This window comes from Glycine soja, chromosome 2 (assembly GCF_004193775.1).
Source record: "Glycine soja cultivar W05 chromosome 2, ASM419377v2, whole genome shotgun sequence".
Classification (NCBI taxonomy): domain Eukaryota; kingdom Viridiplantae; phylum Streptophyta; class Magnoliopsida; order Fabales; family Fabaceae; genus Glycine; species Glycine soja.
In genome coordinates this window covers 43,560,757-43,578,260 of record NC_041003.1, presented here as the reverse complement: position 1 = coordinate 43,578,260, position 17,504 = coordinate 43,560,757, and the positions used below count along the sequence as shown (strand labels likewise).

The window sequence follows — 17,504 nt, the reverse complement described above, 5'->3', positions numbered from 1 at the left end:
GTCCCATTCCATCCATGGGAGGATTTACCGATGGACTTCATCGTAGACTTGCCTCCTTATCATGGCAATAACACAATCTTAGTTGTTGTTGATCGATTCTCAAAAGGAATTCACTTGGGCGTCCTCCCTTCGAATCATACTTTCCTAACGGTGGCCTCTCTGTTCATGGATATCGTCGGGAAACCCCATGGAATGCCCAAAAGCCTTGTCTCCGACCGAGACCCCCTCTTTATTATTCGTTTCTAGCAGGAGTTGTTCCTCTATAGTAGGACCAAATTACGTATGAGCTCAGCATATCACCCTCAATCGAATGGGCAAACTGAGGTGATCAATCGAGTGATCGAGCAATACCTTCGTGCTTTTGTGCATAAGAGACCTTCCTCTTGGGGGAAATTTCTTCACTATGCGGAATGGTCATACAATACTTCCAAACACTCAGGCTTGGGCTTAAAACCTTACGAGGTAACATTCGATAACAAACCCCCCACCATTACGCACTATGTTGATGGGAACTCCAATGTTGAAGCAGTTGATGATTTTCTGACAAATCGAGAAGAAGTTTTTCTGGAACTGCAAAAGAAACTCCTAAAAGCTCAAGAGCAAATGAAGAAGCACGTAGATGACAATCGTTGAGAGCTCCAGTTCGAAAAAAGGGATTGGGTCATGGTTCGCTTAAGACCTCATAGACAAACTTTGGTAACAAGGTCCTTTGGAGCTTATTCCAAACTTGGAAAGAGATACTATGGTCCCTATCAAGTTGTGGCACGAATTAGAGGAGCTGCTTACAAACTATAGCTGCCATTGAAAGCACGGATTCATCCTATTTTCCACTGTTCACTACTCAAACCGTTTCATTCTACAAATAATACTTTTGCTTCATTACCCCTACCAGCCAAGATCACTGAAAATAAACCAACCATTACTCTTTTAGTGATCTTAAGCACACGTTGGGACACTACTGAAAATGAGCCCAAATTAAAGGTTTTGGTCCAATGGGAAGGACTATCCCCGCATGATGCTTCCTGGAAGGATTGGGAACAATTGAAGAATGACTATCACCTTGAGGACAAGGTGCTTCTAGATGGCATAGGGAGTGATGGAAAGCAGGACTTACAGAAGGAAGAAACAGGCCTGCTAAGGCCCAAAAGGAAAACAGGTCCACCAAAGCACCTCAAGGACTATGTGTGGCTGATAATGGAAAGTGCTTAGCTGTCTGAAAGTAGTGGGCATTTTGAAAAGTTGTCTGCCATGATTTCCTTGTAATTGCAATTCTATTATTTGTTAGCATTTTGTTATAATTTTGTTGTCGCTAAGAATTGAGGAGCAGAGTGTCTCAATCATGCCTATATATATAGCTACTAAGTATTGTAAGAAGGTACACAAGTTATGAAATATCATTCTTTCCTTTCTATTTGATTCTGGAGGTAGCACTAGGTCCCGAATGCTAATGTCTTTGTGCCTGTTTCTGGTTTTGCTCCCAACAGTACCCATTAAGATTCCATTGACTAACCAATTAAAATTTATACTTTGAAAATTGTATATTGAATTATGTCCTATGGAAGGCATATTCATAACAGTCGAGTAATTCATTTGCAAACTAAACAAACAAAATATTAAACTACTGAATGATAGCAAAGGAACTAAGGATGGTGCCATGACCGTGAATGGACATGGCCGTAGAAGATCGATTGCCCCAAGTAAGTATTATTAAATGCCTACGTGGTCCACTTGGTGTGCCTAGCCACATAGGTACACGACTATTATTATGACTACATTTTTCTCTGGTGTTGCTTTAAAATGACATTCATCAATTTAATTGGTGAATACCAGTTTCTGTGAATTTTGTTTTGCTGGCAAAATTCATTTATCCAATCAATGATTATAAAAAAGGAAAAACACAAGGAGTGAGTGAACAAAGAAACATAGGAGTGTTACTTTAGAATTAGGAGATCTTACTATTATATAAATGAGGCTTGTTAAGTAATTTGATAGTTACGGGTATCACGGGTACGGATACTGCTGTCTGCTATACTCTCACCTGTCCCATTAACAGCTCTACGTTCTTTCATTTTTTCTCTTGAACTCCAAAATCAAACATAGACAACCATGTGAACCACGCCGATTATTTTATTTCCGGTTACCAATAGGAAACGGTGAAAACATCTAAGTTTATTATGAAAAGTGTGAGTTATTACCAACTTTAACACTACTTTTTATTCTTATAAATAAAAAAAATAGTAAACACAAACGTAATTATACTCTTTCTACGATTTTAATTTTCCCAGTTTTAATTGTTTAATTTAATCGTTTAAATTTTTTATTATTAAAATTAAGTTTCTCATCCTAAATGTATCTAATAATTAAGAAAAATATAATAAAAATGAAATTCGACATTAATTTATATAGACTAATAAATAAATAAATTACTTAGTATTAAATAATATATTAAATAAAAATATTTAATATTATCATTGTGTAAGCGTGTGACACTGACTCGGGACACGACCAACGGTGCACACTATCTTCTTGTTCGATGTCCCGAAAGGTTTCCTTCTTTGTGAGGAAGTCGATGGTGAAAAATGCGATAAAATATTTGTTAAAGTATTTTGATTTTGATTTTGGGAGGAATGAAAAAGATTAAAAAATAAAAAATCACATTAAAAATCGTGTTCAACAACAGTAACTAGTGATTATTTGAGAGATGAAAATAGACAATATTATTATATAGAAAATATATCATAACACTTACGAATATCATATCAATCTAAAGAACACCAATAATTAATAGTTCATAATGTATCCCTATCAAGTGTTACATGGAAGCAAACATATTTTGTTCTACTTTTTTCAAATAATATTATTTTACATTTTTGTATCCTCTCCTTTTTTTTATTAGTATTATTTTGTCACCTTCTGAACTTTGAATCAAAGCATACCGGTCCATTTCCTCCTGGCAAAAAGTGATTCCCTTAACCCATGACCGAATCCATTAACTCATGGCCCAAATCATATTGAACTTAAGGCTTTAGCTGTATGAATTTTGATCCAAGTTCTTAAGACTCACTCAGCTGCAGCATGTGTCTATTTTTCATGTAGCCTGAGTCCTTGGTTTTCTCTTGTTTATGTACTGCATTGTGTACTGTTGTAGCTCTCTTTCTTTAGCATCATGAGTATTTGTAAGTGCCACTAGGGATTTTTTAATGAACCATCCGTTGACCAAAAAAAATAAACTGCAGCAGTTCTGAGAATCTCATCTCCCCTCTCCCCAACTTCATCTCAATTTAGGAGTTTTTCTTTTTTTTTTTTTAATTTGTTGAAAATGAACACAATATCAAAAAAATTTCAACACTCACGCATCACAACCACTTAAGCTAGACCTCCTTAGTTTAGGAGTTTTCTTTTATTACACTTTAGTAGTTTGATTGAGATTGGCTCCTAGGCATCATGCATGTTTTTATTAAATGACTTTGTTCTACTTTTATTATTTTTTCTTATTTAAGACTCAAGTTTAAAAAAGTATTAATTTTTTTATAAGATTTAATTTATAATATTTTTTATATTAATTATTTTTTAACTAAAAATATTCTTTATTAATATATATATATATATATTAACAAACTAGAAAAATTAATGACAAGGATGATTTTTAAAAAATTATAAATTTAAGATAAATTTATTATTATTAACTGAATTAATATTTTTTAATTTGTGATGAATTAGATAATTAAATCTTATATATAAGAAGAGATGTAATAGTCTACTTGTGTGAAGGTTGACATATATTATTGGTCATGTATATATTTGTTATGCTGATTTTTATTTTTATTATAAGACTTGATTATCTAATTTATTAAGATTAAGAAAAATATTATTTTAATTTATATCAATAAATTTATCCTAAATTTATATTTTTTTTAAATATCATTATTATTAATGTTTCTCTCTCTTTTAAATGAATGTTAATATAACTTCTCTCTTATTTATTAGAGGTATTTTTAGTCTAAAAATAATTAGTGCATGAAAAAATATAGATTGAGTCTTATATATATATATATATATGATAGCAGAGTTCTTTACAAAAAAAAAAAAAATACTATCTTCATGCATATTTATAAGACCTACCTTTTTGATTAATTAAAATTATGATAGATTTTTTAAATTAACCCAACTGTCAATAGACCCCTGTACTCCATGGGTGTGTTTGAATGTGTTGGAAAATAGAACAGAAAATAAAAGAGGTAGAGGAAATGAGCAAAACTAATCTATTGTATATTGAGATTTATCACTCAGTTTTTGCACACATATGAACTGCTACAGCTTTTCTGAACAGTAGATAACTAGATATCATTTGCCCACACTTATAACTAGCTTTTTCTGAACACAAATAACTTTTAAACCAAACTTACAAGTAAAATAGAAAACTCTCCCTATTAAATAATTTTGCCTTTACATGTTGAATTGTTTGTATTCATTTATTTAACGATAGCAACGTTGGCATAAGCTCTAAATCAAAATCTTAACAATTAATAGTTTGCTGTACTTTTATAGTAATAACATGTAAATGAAAAACATTGAAAAGAGAATGTCAAACCTTAATTAGTTAGATTAAGTATGTGCTATAACTCATGAAGTCTACTTAAAATCTTACCTACTTCAACCAGTGGCTAATTAGCTTCTTCATTTAGTTTGAAATCCAAATTCTCAATCTACCCTTTTCAGGTTCTAAAGTTTTAAAAGTTAGGCCAAGCAAGCTATAAAGTAGTATAAACTTGAGTTATGGTTTTCATCTTTTGGCTTTTTGTGACGTGGGAAGAGTTTCCAAAATTTGAGAGCGGTCTCGGAGGACTCTAGTTCTACCACTTCCATATGAACTTTGGTTGAAAAAACTCTATCTGATTTAAGAAAGTATCAGTTTGTACAAATTTAAAATAATTTTTTTGAAAATTACTTATTTAATAATTAGATAGAATTTATTTCTCAAAATAAGAAAAAAAACAAAAAATTTAAACAAACTAAGCCAAATACATAAACAATAAGAGCTTTTCAAAATCATTTCCTTTTTATTACAACACAAAATAGGTGCAACAACAGTTGCCAGAACTGGTGGGGACTGGTGGCTCTTACCACATTGTACTATTATTATCAACCTTCTTCCTTCCCTCCCCCAAAGGCCAAATAGTGTCTATGTTGGAACAAACACAACCAAAAGTCAGTATCTTCGGCTGCAGAACGCAAAAGAATTTGGTCAGTTCACTGACATTACCCGCTACTCTGACCTCAAAAAAACAACCACATTCTGTCAATGTTTCACCCTCCACACAAAACTACAAACTATGTTATCACTGCCATGCTTAGACCACTCAATCTGAACCTCAGCTTCTATCATCAAAATCAAAATGCTAAGAGCATATTAAAGGCACACTCATATCATTGATATCAATATAGTGTGGTATCATTAACAAATAATCATGTTTCTTAAATATATTATTAGAGATTCAATCTTGTATGGATAAATATTTGTAGAAAAATATCAGTTTTTTAGGTAAATTATACTATTAGTGTAGTATGATTGAGAAATAATTATAACTCTTAAATATATAGTTAGAGATTCAATCTTATATGGATAAATGTTTGTAGAAAAAACATGAATTTCATACTTCCAAAGAGTATTTTTTTGACTCAAAATTAGGATATAAGACGATTTCACCAAAAACAAAATGGCCACACTCATTGATCAATGTGTCATTCTTTTCCTTTCCTAGTGTTTGAACTTCAAAGAAGATAGTAAAAAGTGCCACCTCAACCCGCCCGAACAGAGGGCTTTCTGTTTGCACCAAGAAAGGAAATAAAAGGACAAATTTAGCCATGAAGCATGAACTGACTAGTCAATGGCCAAAAGCATAGTAGTAATAACCCCACTCTAACTTGCTCCTTCTCAGTTCTCACATTCAAATGCAAATCCCGCCACCCTTCTCTCTCATATAACAAAATTCAAATCCCACTTTCCATTGCTACCATCCCATAACCATTGCCTTTCTCTTTGAAGAGTCAGCGAATCCAAAAAGAAACCCCATTTCACTTTTTTTTTTTTTTTGTATCATTCTATTCTCCTTTAGCTCTTTAGCTTGTTTACAAAATCCTTCAACATGAAGAAGATATTAACATCATCATCATCATCTTATTCATCCACCCTCAGTTTGGACTCTTCTTTGTGCAACTCCAAAAGTGCCACTACTGCAGGGTGTCTCACAGCAATCTTGCGAAGGATTCTCTGCTCTGGAGGCCTTCCAACACACCCATCAGACCAAATCGGAGAACTTGACTCAATGCCAAAGATGAGTGACAAAGTTCAAGAATTCAAGACTAAACACAACACCGAATCTATAGCCACCGCCACTACTACTACTATTACTCCTGGGATACTAGAAAGGTTAATGGGTTTGGAATCAATGGTAGTAGAGAGAGATACAAATACAGCCAATGAATCAACATCAAGTTCTTCACTTCCACGTAGCAAATCAATGAACTCTGTGGACTACTTGGGGGAATGCAAGAGAATGGACGGTCTTCATAAGCGTGCTAAGTCTTCATCATTCCGTGAGGTTCCAACTTTCCTCTTGCATGAAAGTGAGAACTTCTTGGTGCTCAGCTTTGAAAGTGGATGTGATGGTGGAGAATTCAGGTCCAAAGAGAGAAAAAAAGAAAAGGGTTCAAAAGAGAGAAGTGAGTTGAAGAAAAACAAGAGAGAAAAGGTGCATGATGACATGTTTTCTGTCAATGTTGGAAATGATGGTGAATTTGCCCAAACTACGACACTGTTCATGGCTTGTTCTGAAAAGGAGTACGTTGGTTCAGAAATGGTGGGATTCTCATTCTCACACCCCGTGAAGCGCAAGGAAGTTACCAATGGTGAGAAATTGAAGAGGAGAAAAAAGGGAACAACGTGTTATGCAGAAAAGAAGGTGGACACTGAATGCAGTTCAGAAGATTCAAGCCCAGTTTCTATCTTTGATTTTGAGCGTGGAGCTCCTGAAACAGGTTTGTTTCTTTTTAAGTTGAATTCAATTTTGAATAGCTCTAAATCTCCTACTAAGTACTAAATATGTTGTATATTTCTAACACATTATATGTATTTACTAATAGTTATAGTTTCCAAGTTTGTTTTTTTACTAAATGGATGTAATGTTTTGCACTCTGATGAGTTTCTAAATATGTAGTTAATACTTAATACTACCTTTATAAAATAGTAAGATTTATATGAGAATCTTATTTGATCAATTTTTCCTTGTATGGTTATAGTAGTTGTGTATTTAGGTTTAGATTCTTCATGTCAACTAAAGAGTTTTTTTTTTCCACCAAGTTTTAAATTTGCTAACTTATTATACATAAACTAATTGCAGAGATGGATACAAGTTGGAGAAGAAAATTGTCACCAGAGCTTGAAAATGAGCAGCTTGATGATCTGCATTGTGATAGTAATTTGATGATTAAAGAGAGGAAGGTCAATACAATTGAGGACAACAAAAATGAAGGATCAAAGAAAAGTGAGAAGCAAAGCCAGGAATGTATAGATATTCGGGGAGAAATTTGTATGCTAGTTGAAGGTGAATTGGGATCAAATAGGTTAGAGGAAGGGTTGTGGAAACAAGGTGATATTGAAAGTGTGTGCGCAGATTTTGAGTCACAAATTTTTTATCATATGTTACATGAGTTCATAGATCAACTTGTTGGGGATCCCTTGAAAGCATTGCAATTTCAAAATTTGTAAAACAAGCAAATGAATGAAATGTAAAAAGATTTTTATTCTCTTCTCCCTCTCCTTATGTTTCAATTCTCATCATGATTGTGTCTCTTGTCATATGGTGCATCAAGGAAGATTTTTCATCTTTTAGCTAGTTTCGATGCTGGGATGTGTTTCGATCGTGTTTTATCTAAATATATATATGACACATATTAGGAATGAAAGAAATGGAAGAGAAATGAAAAGTAGTTTTATGATTCATTCAATTCATTCATGAAAGTATTACAAAATTGATGTATTTATAGAAAGATAGAAAATAACTAACTTGAGTAATCAACACTAACTTAATCAAATAATTTCTAGTAACTAACTAAATTAATTTTATGTCTACTAACAAATGGAACGAGACCATAGCCTTAGCCTTAATAATATCAAAAATAAGAAATAGAGTATATCTTATAAATCTTTCTGATGTTTTATAAAAATAAAATAAATATATTTAACAGCTTAAAAAAATACATATTTAATGTATAGAAAAGTTTAAAAAAATATGTTTAATAACTTTTATCTAATAAATAAGAAAATTAGTAAAATAATGTCCGAAACAAATCACGTTAAAAATGGGATCACTTGACCCAATAAACATTCCCCACACTGAAGGCCCTTCCCTTTGTGGATTGCGGCTTCTTTGGCTTTTATTTACACATCATTTTGTTTACATTAATATAAGAAAACAATGAAAAACACATTATAACCACTCTTGTGCAGTTGTGCATCTTTAACTTCCAAATAATTAAGGAAACATAAAGATGATTAAAAGTATTGATGTGAAAAAGTTTATATTAATATACACTGCACAAGGCACTGGCTAGCAAGTCAATTTGAAATTCACGAGGCAACTACGAGTATAGTGCAGTTTTTCTTTTCTTTTCTTTTCTTATTCCTGCACAACAAGCCAAAATGCTTTATCCACTAAAATGTTAAAGCGACCTTAGAGACTTTTTTTTACTGTCTTTAAATTTCTACTAAGAAAAGTATAAAGAGGACTAAAATTATAAAAGTATCGATGTGCAACTCACAAAGTTCATCATGACAATTGTATAAAAAAAATGTTCATCATGACAAATGCACTTCACACAGCACAAGCAAGTCAACTTGAATTCCATGAGGCAATTACAAGTGAAGTGCTGATGGGTTTTTTTCTACACAAGAGTCCAAATGTCGTGTCCACTAAAATATTAAAGCTACAACTGATTTTGAATAATATGAGTAGTACGAAAAATCAATCTCTCAATCAACACGAAAACCGAATTCACCTTTTTTAATTTGTCACTAGCTAGTTGAATTGTATTTTAACCTCATCTGTTATTTTGGTCTCTTCCTTCTTTATATAAATCATATAGATTCGTATAATTTCGTCTCTTACGAAATAGTAAAACTCTTTGATTTTCTACACAAGTGGTCAAATGCCGTGTACCCACTAAAGTATTACAGCTACCTTGGAAAAGAATATTTTCACCCGAAAGAGTTCAACCATATATGGTTAAAGAAACATATAAGCGTGTAAACATTCGCCAATATTTTATATGGATGTTTATGTTTTTTTTTTTTTTTTGAGAGGATGGATGTTCATGTTAGCTTAAATGGTAAAAGAAAAAAAAAACCTAATATTGACTGTAATGCTAATCATTTTTAAAAAAATTACATGGTATCCTTTTTCAGAACTTACTTGAGTTGACTCTAAAGATGACTACTTTATATATATATGTAAACAAAATCTATCACAAAAAGAATAAGTATAAATAAACTAAAATCTAGCTTAAACTTAACTTGAATTGATACTTATTACCTTAGCTTGCAATCCAACAAATCAAGTTCTTCTATTATTTAAGTTTTCAGTTGAGATTGAATAAAATCTATAAGGATTATGGAGTCAAATACAAGCAGCGTAACCCATTTTTACTCCTCACCCTAGTGCTTCCTTGTCATTAAGAAATTCAATGTCCATGTAGCTGACAATTATGGACCAAAATATTTTTAGAAAAGTCTGAATTAGTGAGACTGTTCAATTTCCAAACGAAAAAAAAAAGGGTTGTCAAAAGCCTTATGATAAAAGCCAAGTGCAGCACAATAAGCTTTTGAGAATGCTTTTTCTTAGTGCTTTACAATCCTCCACATTCATAACAATGAACCAATAATGAATGTAAACTTTGATTGCCAAAAAGTACCGGGCAGAATCCACAAAGGAGTAGGTGCAGCATATGGAAAAAGATCTTAGAAAACACAAACACACAATAAGTGAGTGTCAAAAGAAGATATTTATTTTGATTCTTAATATGAAGGTAACTTAAAAGCAGGTGTTAACTACCCAAGTGCAAACAAAATCCTTGATGTCTACTTCACTCTATATGAAAACTGCACCAGCAAGTCAGCTTAGACCAGGTTTTTCAAAGATGTTATATGAATCCCAAAATTTAAAATTTAGTGTTATATCTACACACTACAAGTGTCACACATAGTGTTGTAGCATTTAATAGGCCTGCGTTGGTTCAACTAATCTATTACTAGATTGGACCCACTTCATCATTCGTGTATGGCAAATGGGAAAAATCAAACTCGCCAATATTGACTAACAATAGTGTTTTATCTTTGTTTTTTTCGTTTGCAATGACTTAACATCCGTTTACCCAGCAGCTAGACATTTATTGCATCCATTTGAAAGCATTAGAACTTGTGATAAGGCCAAAACAGACACACGCTGACTGACCTTGAGCATGTTTGGAAATCTAAGTGCAGAATAACTTTTGAGGTAAAAATACTTTTGCAAAAGGACAACTTTTACTTGTTAGATCTATATTAAAACGTAGACCAAAATAATTTCAACTATAAACTCAACATGCACTTATTCCACTGCTGCAACAATAAAAAAACAAGTACTAAGGGTACATTCTTTAACACATTCATTTCTAGTATTAGTTGAAGTTCATTGAATATTATAAAATCATAAATAGAACTCATTAAAGTCTTGGTAGAGCCTACAAAATTGTGAATTCTAATAAATTTCACTCAATAATGAGTATGTTAGAAAGTGTTGTTAACATTTCTCTAATAAGAATGATGACTTATAGCAAACACAGAAAAACATCCAAGAAACTTACACTAAGAATAAAATAATAAGCCATGAATATCAGAATATGAGATATGCAAATTGAGAATTGGAATTGGAATTAATAAAATTATTACATCTCCAGTCTCATTATATTGAATACTATATCCCCACTACAATGCTGTAATTCAGTCAATGGAAAGTTCCAACTTACAACTCAATATAACATATAAGAAAGAAAATAGATCAGGAAAAAAAAATGGAATCAATGAGTTACTGAAGCAGAAAACTTGCTTCCTGCCCAACTTCTACATCCTATAGCCTTGGTAGGCTATTTTAAGATCCCTTTTGCGAATTGTCATCTAACTAAATTCTATAAAATTCAAAAAATTCATCAAATAAATAAACTGTTGAGTTGCAAAAGGAGTTGCTACCGCAAGCCACGAAATTGCAATCATGCCACCATTTGCTCCTGGTCCAAGTACAATTGCTCCAACCATGCTGGAATCGCATCTGTTCCATTGTGGCATTGCAGTAGCTTTCGCTGATCTTCCACACTGTATTCACCAGATTCACCGGATTCCGGTGGAGCATCCTTCACAAGTGAGTTAACCCAAGACACATCTGGCTCATCATCAACATTTGCTGACATTTTGGTTGAAGTCTTTGTTAGAGGAGTGTCGCTGCCTCGAAATCCAAAGGAAGCAGATTTCCTCAGCTTATTCAGCTCTTCTCCATTTACGGCCCAATCTAATTTTCCAACAGGTGAGCCCCAGTTAGAGAAGGTAGAGGGCTTTGGAGAAGGAAGTTCAGAATGATGGTTCACCACGCCGCGCTCAATGAAGCTCTGGCTCCGCTTTGCAAAGGCAGCAACTCTTGGATTCAAGGCCACCGAGGCTGCTTCGCCAGACTGATCAAGCCTGAAGGACCGCGATCCAATCACATTCAAAGTGGAAAGGCTGGATGAATAGCCTCCTAGCTGCTGGTTCACATTCTGGCGCATCTGGATTCCGGTTGGAGACTGTAACTGAGGTCCTGCAACATCAAGTGAGATTCCATGGTATTTAGACAAAATTGATGGATCGAGCGATCCAAACATATCTTCAAGGTTAGCAGGCTTCACCCCTGAAAGCCTATTTAACTCCCCAGTGTGATCATTCAAAGGAACACGAAAAGATGGACTATTAGGCATGGAATTTTTCCAGTTGGGAGAGGAAAGAGCAGATATCTCATCCATCATTAGCTGTTGTCTACGCCAATGTGTTTCAAGTCCAAGCAGTTCCATATCTAAATCAGTATCTCTTACAGTAGATGCAGTCTTCAATCTGCTTTTGGGCAGCTGCAAGGTAGGGACCGAAACATTAGATTGAGACCACATGGATCCAGCAATGGGAGAAGATGCTCCAGATGGAGTCAAAGGTGGTGTTGAGGTAGGTGGCATCAAGACAGATGGAGAACCAAGTGCAATTGGGTTAACTGAACCCATCTCCAATGCAGAAGCACTAGCTGAATAGGACCTCGGGGAAGGAATAGCAGAACCAGTAGAAGCATACAAGGGGCGAAGCTCCTCAAGCTTGTGAGCAAAGAAGCATACCCTCCTTGTGCATCCACCCTCATCCTTGCAAAGCCGAGTCCGGTACTGGGCAGGGTGAAGCCAGCACTCAAAAATGCCATGTGCATACTCACAGGCATCGCCCTTGCTGCAAGATCCCTTCCTAAACTCAGGACAAGGGACACAGCTGTAATGATACTTCCTTGGATCACGCCGCCTTGCATTTTCCCCTGGATGAACAAAGGGGCACTCTGTCCAATCATGAGAATACGCCCTCGAACAAGGCTTCACTTTGAATGTATACATCCTAAACTCATCAGTACCATATATCCCATTCTTTATGTCTGGAAGGGAGAGATCAATAGGATAGTCTTTTGAAACACGGGGTGTGGTCATATCTTGCCTTTGTTCCTCAAGTTGGTCAATCACTTCCGGAAGTGAGAGACATGCCTGATCAGCATCACTTGTACCCTCCAGGAGAGCCTGTAGCACACTTGACCTTTGATTGAAGATAGAATTAGCCACAGAGACAATCAAGTCAATTGACCGGTTACCATTGGCGTCAACAGCACTAACATCAGCAGATGCATCAAGCAAAAGCTTGACAACCTCAACGGAAGCGGCAGAACCCCCAGCAACAGCACAATGAAGAGCAGTAGCCCCATCTGACCTACTAGCCCGATTAACATCGATACAACCCATTCCAAGAATATAAGTTGATACATCAAGGCTTCCAAACATGGAAGCAACCATGAGAGGTGTCCTCTCTTCATAACCTATTTTCTTCGAGCCAACACGCCTTCCATACCAAAACCCCACCCCATCAACATCATGACCCTCCTTTTCCACAGCATCTTTGAAACCAATTAGATCATCCGTCGCTGAAAACTCAAGCAAAGCAGAAATCTTATGATGCATCCCTTCTTTTGCATACTTCTCCTCCATGATCAAATCAATTTGAGAAGGTTTCCCCTTGGAAACACCGCACATGGAGATATGTAATATACTCCCTTAAGGCCTCAGCAGAATCTGACAAATCACAGCAGAGAACAGGTTTAATAAGCTATTGTACCAGAAAAGAAGTTTCAAATATAAAGCACAGAAAAATCAATCTAAGATAACAAAAATAAAACAGATAAATGCAAATTAAGGGGCAGATTCTCCCCTGTTTTGTGAGAAAACAAAAGGAAAACGATTTGGAAAGTTATTTTGCAACAAGCATACATCAAATTGACAAAGGGTCGTTCTTTCAGTTTATTTACAGTTAGGTCCCAACAGTGATTAAAAAAAATTAGCATGAATCCAGGAAATAACAAAAGCCAGAAATCGTTGCAAACAGAAACAAAATAGCATGTACAACCTGTCCTATGTTTCTTTGTTAGTGAAAGAAAAAAAAAATACATTTTTTAAAAATGGAACACATGAATTTTCAGCATCAATCAACAACACTCACGGGCCAAAACACATCATCTATCTTATGAATTTTCTTGGCAACAAGAAAAAAAAAACACAGAGTTTCAAGAAGTGATAAAGGGTTCATTTTTAAACAGAAATTAAATGACTCATTAACTTAAAGAAGAGAAAACAAGGAGCAAGAACAAAAGAAAAAGAAGCATACCTTGGGAGACACAGACACACAAAACAAGGAAGTCAGGCTCTGGTTTTGCCCTGCTCTTTAAAACTTCAAAACTTTTTGGGAGAGAGTGGAAGACTTTTCTCCTTCCCTTGTTATTTATATTTACTTTTTTTTATTTTTTATTTTCCTTTATGATATGGGTCAAAAAAAGTGGAACCCACCTAGCTGCTTACAAAGTTCTTTTTTTTACTTGGAAAACTACTTTTATTTATTAAAAAAAAATATATATATATATATTTAAGTGGTGTTTTTGTGTTTATTTAAACTATAAAAAAATTGCTACTTATTTTGAGAAGTTAGTTTGAATATTTTTTAAAAATATTATGAGTATTTTTTAAAATATAAAAGTAAACAAAAGAAAATACAACTTTTACTTTTTAAAAAAAAGTTGTAAAACTTAAATTACTTTTCAAAGGGAAAAAAAAAACTTAAGCAAATGGATCTTTTTCTATTAAAAAGAAAACTTAACATATGATGCAGAAAAATACTAAAGATATACAAAGAGATAACCGAAAGAAAGATGTAAAAAAAAACATAAAAGAAGAAATGTGTCTTATTTTATATACATAAAAAAATTATGATTTTATAATTATTTATTATATCATTATCAATGAAATATATTTACATTATTCATTTATAAATAGGTATATATGGAACCAATGAAAGACATCTACTAAATGATGAACAAAATTTCTTAGTACTAATCTTTAATTTAGTTATAGTTTTACAACATTGGTTTATAATGATTTTTAATCTAAATTTGTTGTCCGAATTACTAAAGTAAAACTCTAATTTGAATTAAGAAACATCAAAATTAATTAAAAAAATTACATCTAATATAAGTTAATTACTTTAAGAAAAAAACTTGATAAAACTTTAATAAGAAGATATTGTGGAAGAAAAATCTAATAAAAATAAAAATAAAACCATTCTTTAACATACAATTAAACACTAGTTCATTAAAAAAATTATAAGTAAAAATATAATAAAAAAATCAACATTAAGGATAAAAATGTGCATACACTAATAATATCTAATTGATGTTTACTAAAACTTAAATTTAAACACATACAAATACGCACGCACACCTGTGCACACATATATAATAAAAAATTATTAATTTTTATAATATATTAACATGTGCATACACGAGATAAATATTTATTTTATATAATAAAAATTTATTATATAAAGTACTATATTATAATTAAAATTCTTATATAAAATATTTTTAATATATGATTATATTTTAATATTATGACAAGTTATCTATATTGTTATATAATTTTTTTAATTATTAATAACTTCTTTAAAAAATATTTGAATTCAAAAGCAAACATGAAAAAGATGGATTGTGCAACAAATATTATTAATTATTAATATTTGTTAAATTTTTTTCTTTCAATTTATTTTTTTCATTGTGTCTCAATAAAAAATAGATTGAAAGAGAAAAAAATAATTAAAAAATCCAAAAATATTTTTGTTACAGATTTTTTAAAATGTTTTTATTAAAAAATAATTATTAAAAATATTCTCATTTAATATAGTTATTCTATATTATATTTAGAGTGAGAAGAAATTTTACTGAATTTTTAATAATAAATTAAATACAAATAGTATAATAAAATTTATCATCCAATAATTTAAAAATACATAAAAATTCATAACTTAAGAATGGACTAAGACTTTGAAATTGTTATGAATATCATCATAAAATAAAAAGATTATGCTATCACATTTGAACCAATACCTTGTTTGTAGGCTATCATTATGGGAATCACACAAATATCCTTAAAGAGCAAAATATATGTTTGTTAATTATGAACTATTTAGTTTAAAATTCACAAAAAAAATATTTAGTTTAAACAATATATATAAATAAGATATGTTTCTTTTGTTATTATTTTGTTCAATTTGTATCTAATTTTAGATTCTCTATGTAATTCATTCTTAAATATATTTTAGTTTCTCAAATTGAGAGCAAGTTTTTTTATTATAAATTTAAAATCATTTTTTTTAGTCTCATATTTTAAAAAAATAGTTCTTTTGTTCAAATGTTTTATATCTAAGTGTCGTTCAAATTAATAACTTGAAAGAAAAAACACATGGTTAATAGAGTGTTTGATAATAAAACTATAAAACCAAAGTGGTTTGCCTTGCAAAAGACTTGTAATAATATGTTTGTTACAAAAGCAAAATCTCTTTTTACAGGGTGCATAAGCAAAATTCCTAGGTACGCTTGAATTGAACTAATCTTGTTTTCAAATTACAAGAAAAAAAAATACACATTTGGTTTGTTGGTTTTATTTTTATCTTTTAAAAACACAGTTAAAAATAATGTCAATTTTATCTTTAATTGAAGCCGACAAAAATTATTCAATAACAATTAATATCATCATCTTTATTCATTTAAAACATTTAATGACATTTAAACTAAAAAGAAAACGTTAGCACTTGATTTGAGGTGATTTATATAATATGGGTTACATTCAATGATTATTTAGTAGGTGTTGATGGAATAATTATTGGATTGTGTCGAAACACCACAAATGAGGTGATTCTCATTATAATACTTGATCCCATAATTAAATAGTATTTTAGCATTGTAATAGTACAAGAGGGGTTCAAATATACTTAAAAAAAAAAAAAAGAATTCAAATCATACTTGAGTAAAAAGTGAAATTTGACATTTACTTACTAGTATATCTTGATTTGGATTAAAAAAATCATTAATTATTTATTATTTGAATCAAAATGAATTATCAAAGGTGATCCAATAATCTCCTGAGAAACTTTATTGTGACAACATGTAATTAAAATAAAAATACATAAGACTTTTTAAAAGATTATCATCTCTTAAATGCAAGTAGCAGTACACATATGTATGATATGTTGGAATGAGTTTGTTAAATAATTTGAAAAATCAATAAGATGTAAACCTTAATTAAGAATAAATTGAATCTAATTGTCTTAAATGATTAGCAAAGTGTTAAAGTATCATATCAAATCTTAATTATAAAAGGATTTAAGTTAATAATGAAATACTAGGGATCTTAATGGGGACAACCATTAAAATTAAATTATGTTTTATGAAATAAATTTTATACCAATTTTTTATACTTGTATATTTCAAAGCATCAATTAATTTAATCATTTATGAAATATTAATTAAAAATATATTTACATATATGATAGACCGAGAACTTGAATTTAATAAAAAGGTATATTAAAATATTAATAAGAATATATTAAAGAAATATACATGTCAATTATCAATTTCTATTTTTGTTAAGAACTTTCATAAATTTTATAATAAAAAATATTATTTACCTTAAAAATAAAATTTTAGAATTCAAACAATCAAATTCTTATATAGTGTTTGTCATAGCGTCCAATTGGTTAAAGTTAAGAGTACTATGCATTAATTAATCTAAAACTATTTTACACAATTGTTCAAAATCATAATTTA

The 17,504-nt window shown here is 31.6% G+C and overlaps 3 protein-coding genes across 3 annotated transcripts; 2 read left to right on the top strand and 1 right to left on the bottom strand.

The window, feature by feature from the left end:
• The first annotated feature begins 282 nt into the window (after positions 1-282).
• On the top strand, positions 283-1,209 carry LOC114376617. Its single transcript, XM_028334823.1, has 2 exons — positions 283-628; positions 893-1,209. Exons 1-2 carry the CDS (start codon positions 283-285, stop codon positions 1,207-1,209), a joined length of 663 nt encoding a protein of 220 aa, XP_028190624.1.
• Positions 1,210-5,897: 4,688 nt separating this feature from the next.
• On the top strand, positions 5,898-7,814 carry LOC114396621. The gene is made up of 2 exons (XM_028358705.1): positions 5,898-7,038; positions 7,401-7,814. Exons 1-2 carry the CDS (start codon positions 6,147-6,149, stop codon positions 7,766-7,768), a joined length of 1,260 nt encoding a protein of 419 aa, XP_028214506.1. The 5' UTR covers positions 5,898-6,146; the 3' UTR covers positions 7,769-7,814.
• Positions 7,815-10,939: 3,125 nt separating this feature from the next.
• Positions 10,940-14,117, bottom strand: LOC114396615 (zinc finger CCCH domain-containing protein 66-like). The gene is made up of 2 exons (XM_028358692.1): positions 14,018-14,117; positions 10,940-13,428 (listed from the first exon to the last, which is right to left on the bottom strand). The coding sequence occupies exon 2, from the start codon at positions 13,387-13,389 to the stop codon at positions 11,302-11,304; it is 2,088 nt and encodes a 695-aa protein (XP_028214493.1). The 5' UTR covers positions 13,390-13,428; positions 14,018-14,117; the 3' UTR covers positions 10,940-11,301.
• Between the last annotated feature and the right edge of the window lie 3,387 nt (positions 14,118-17,504).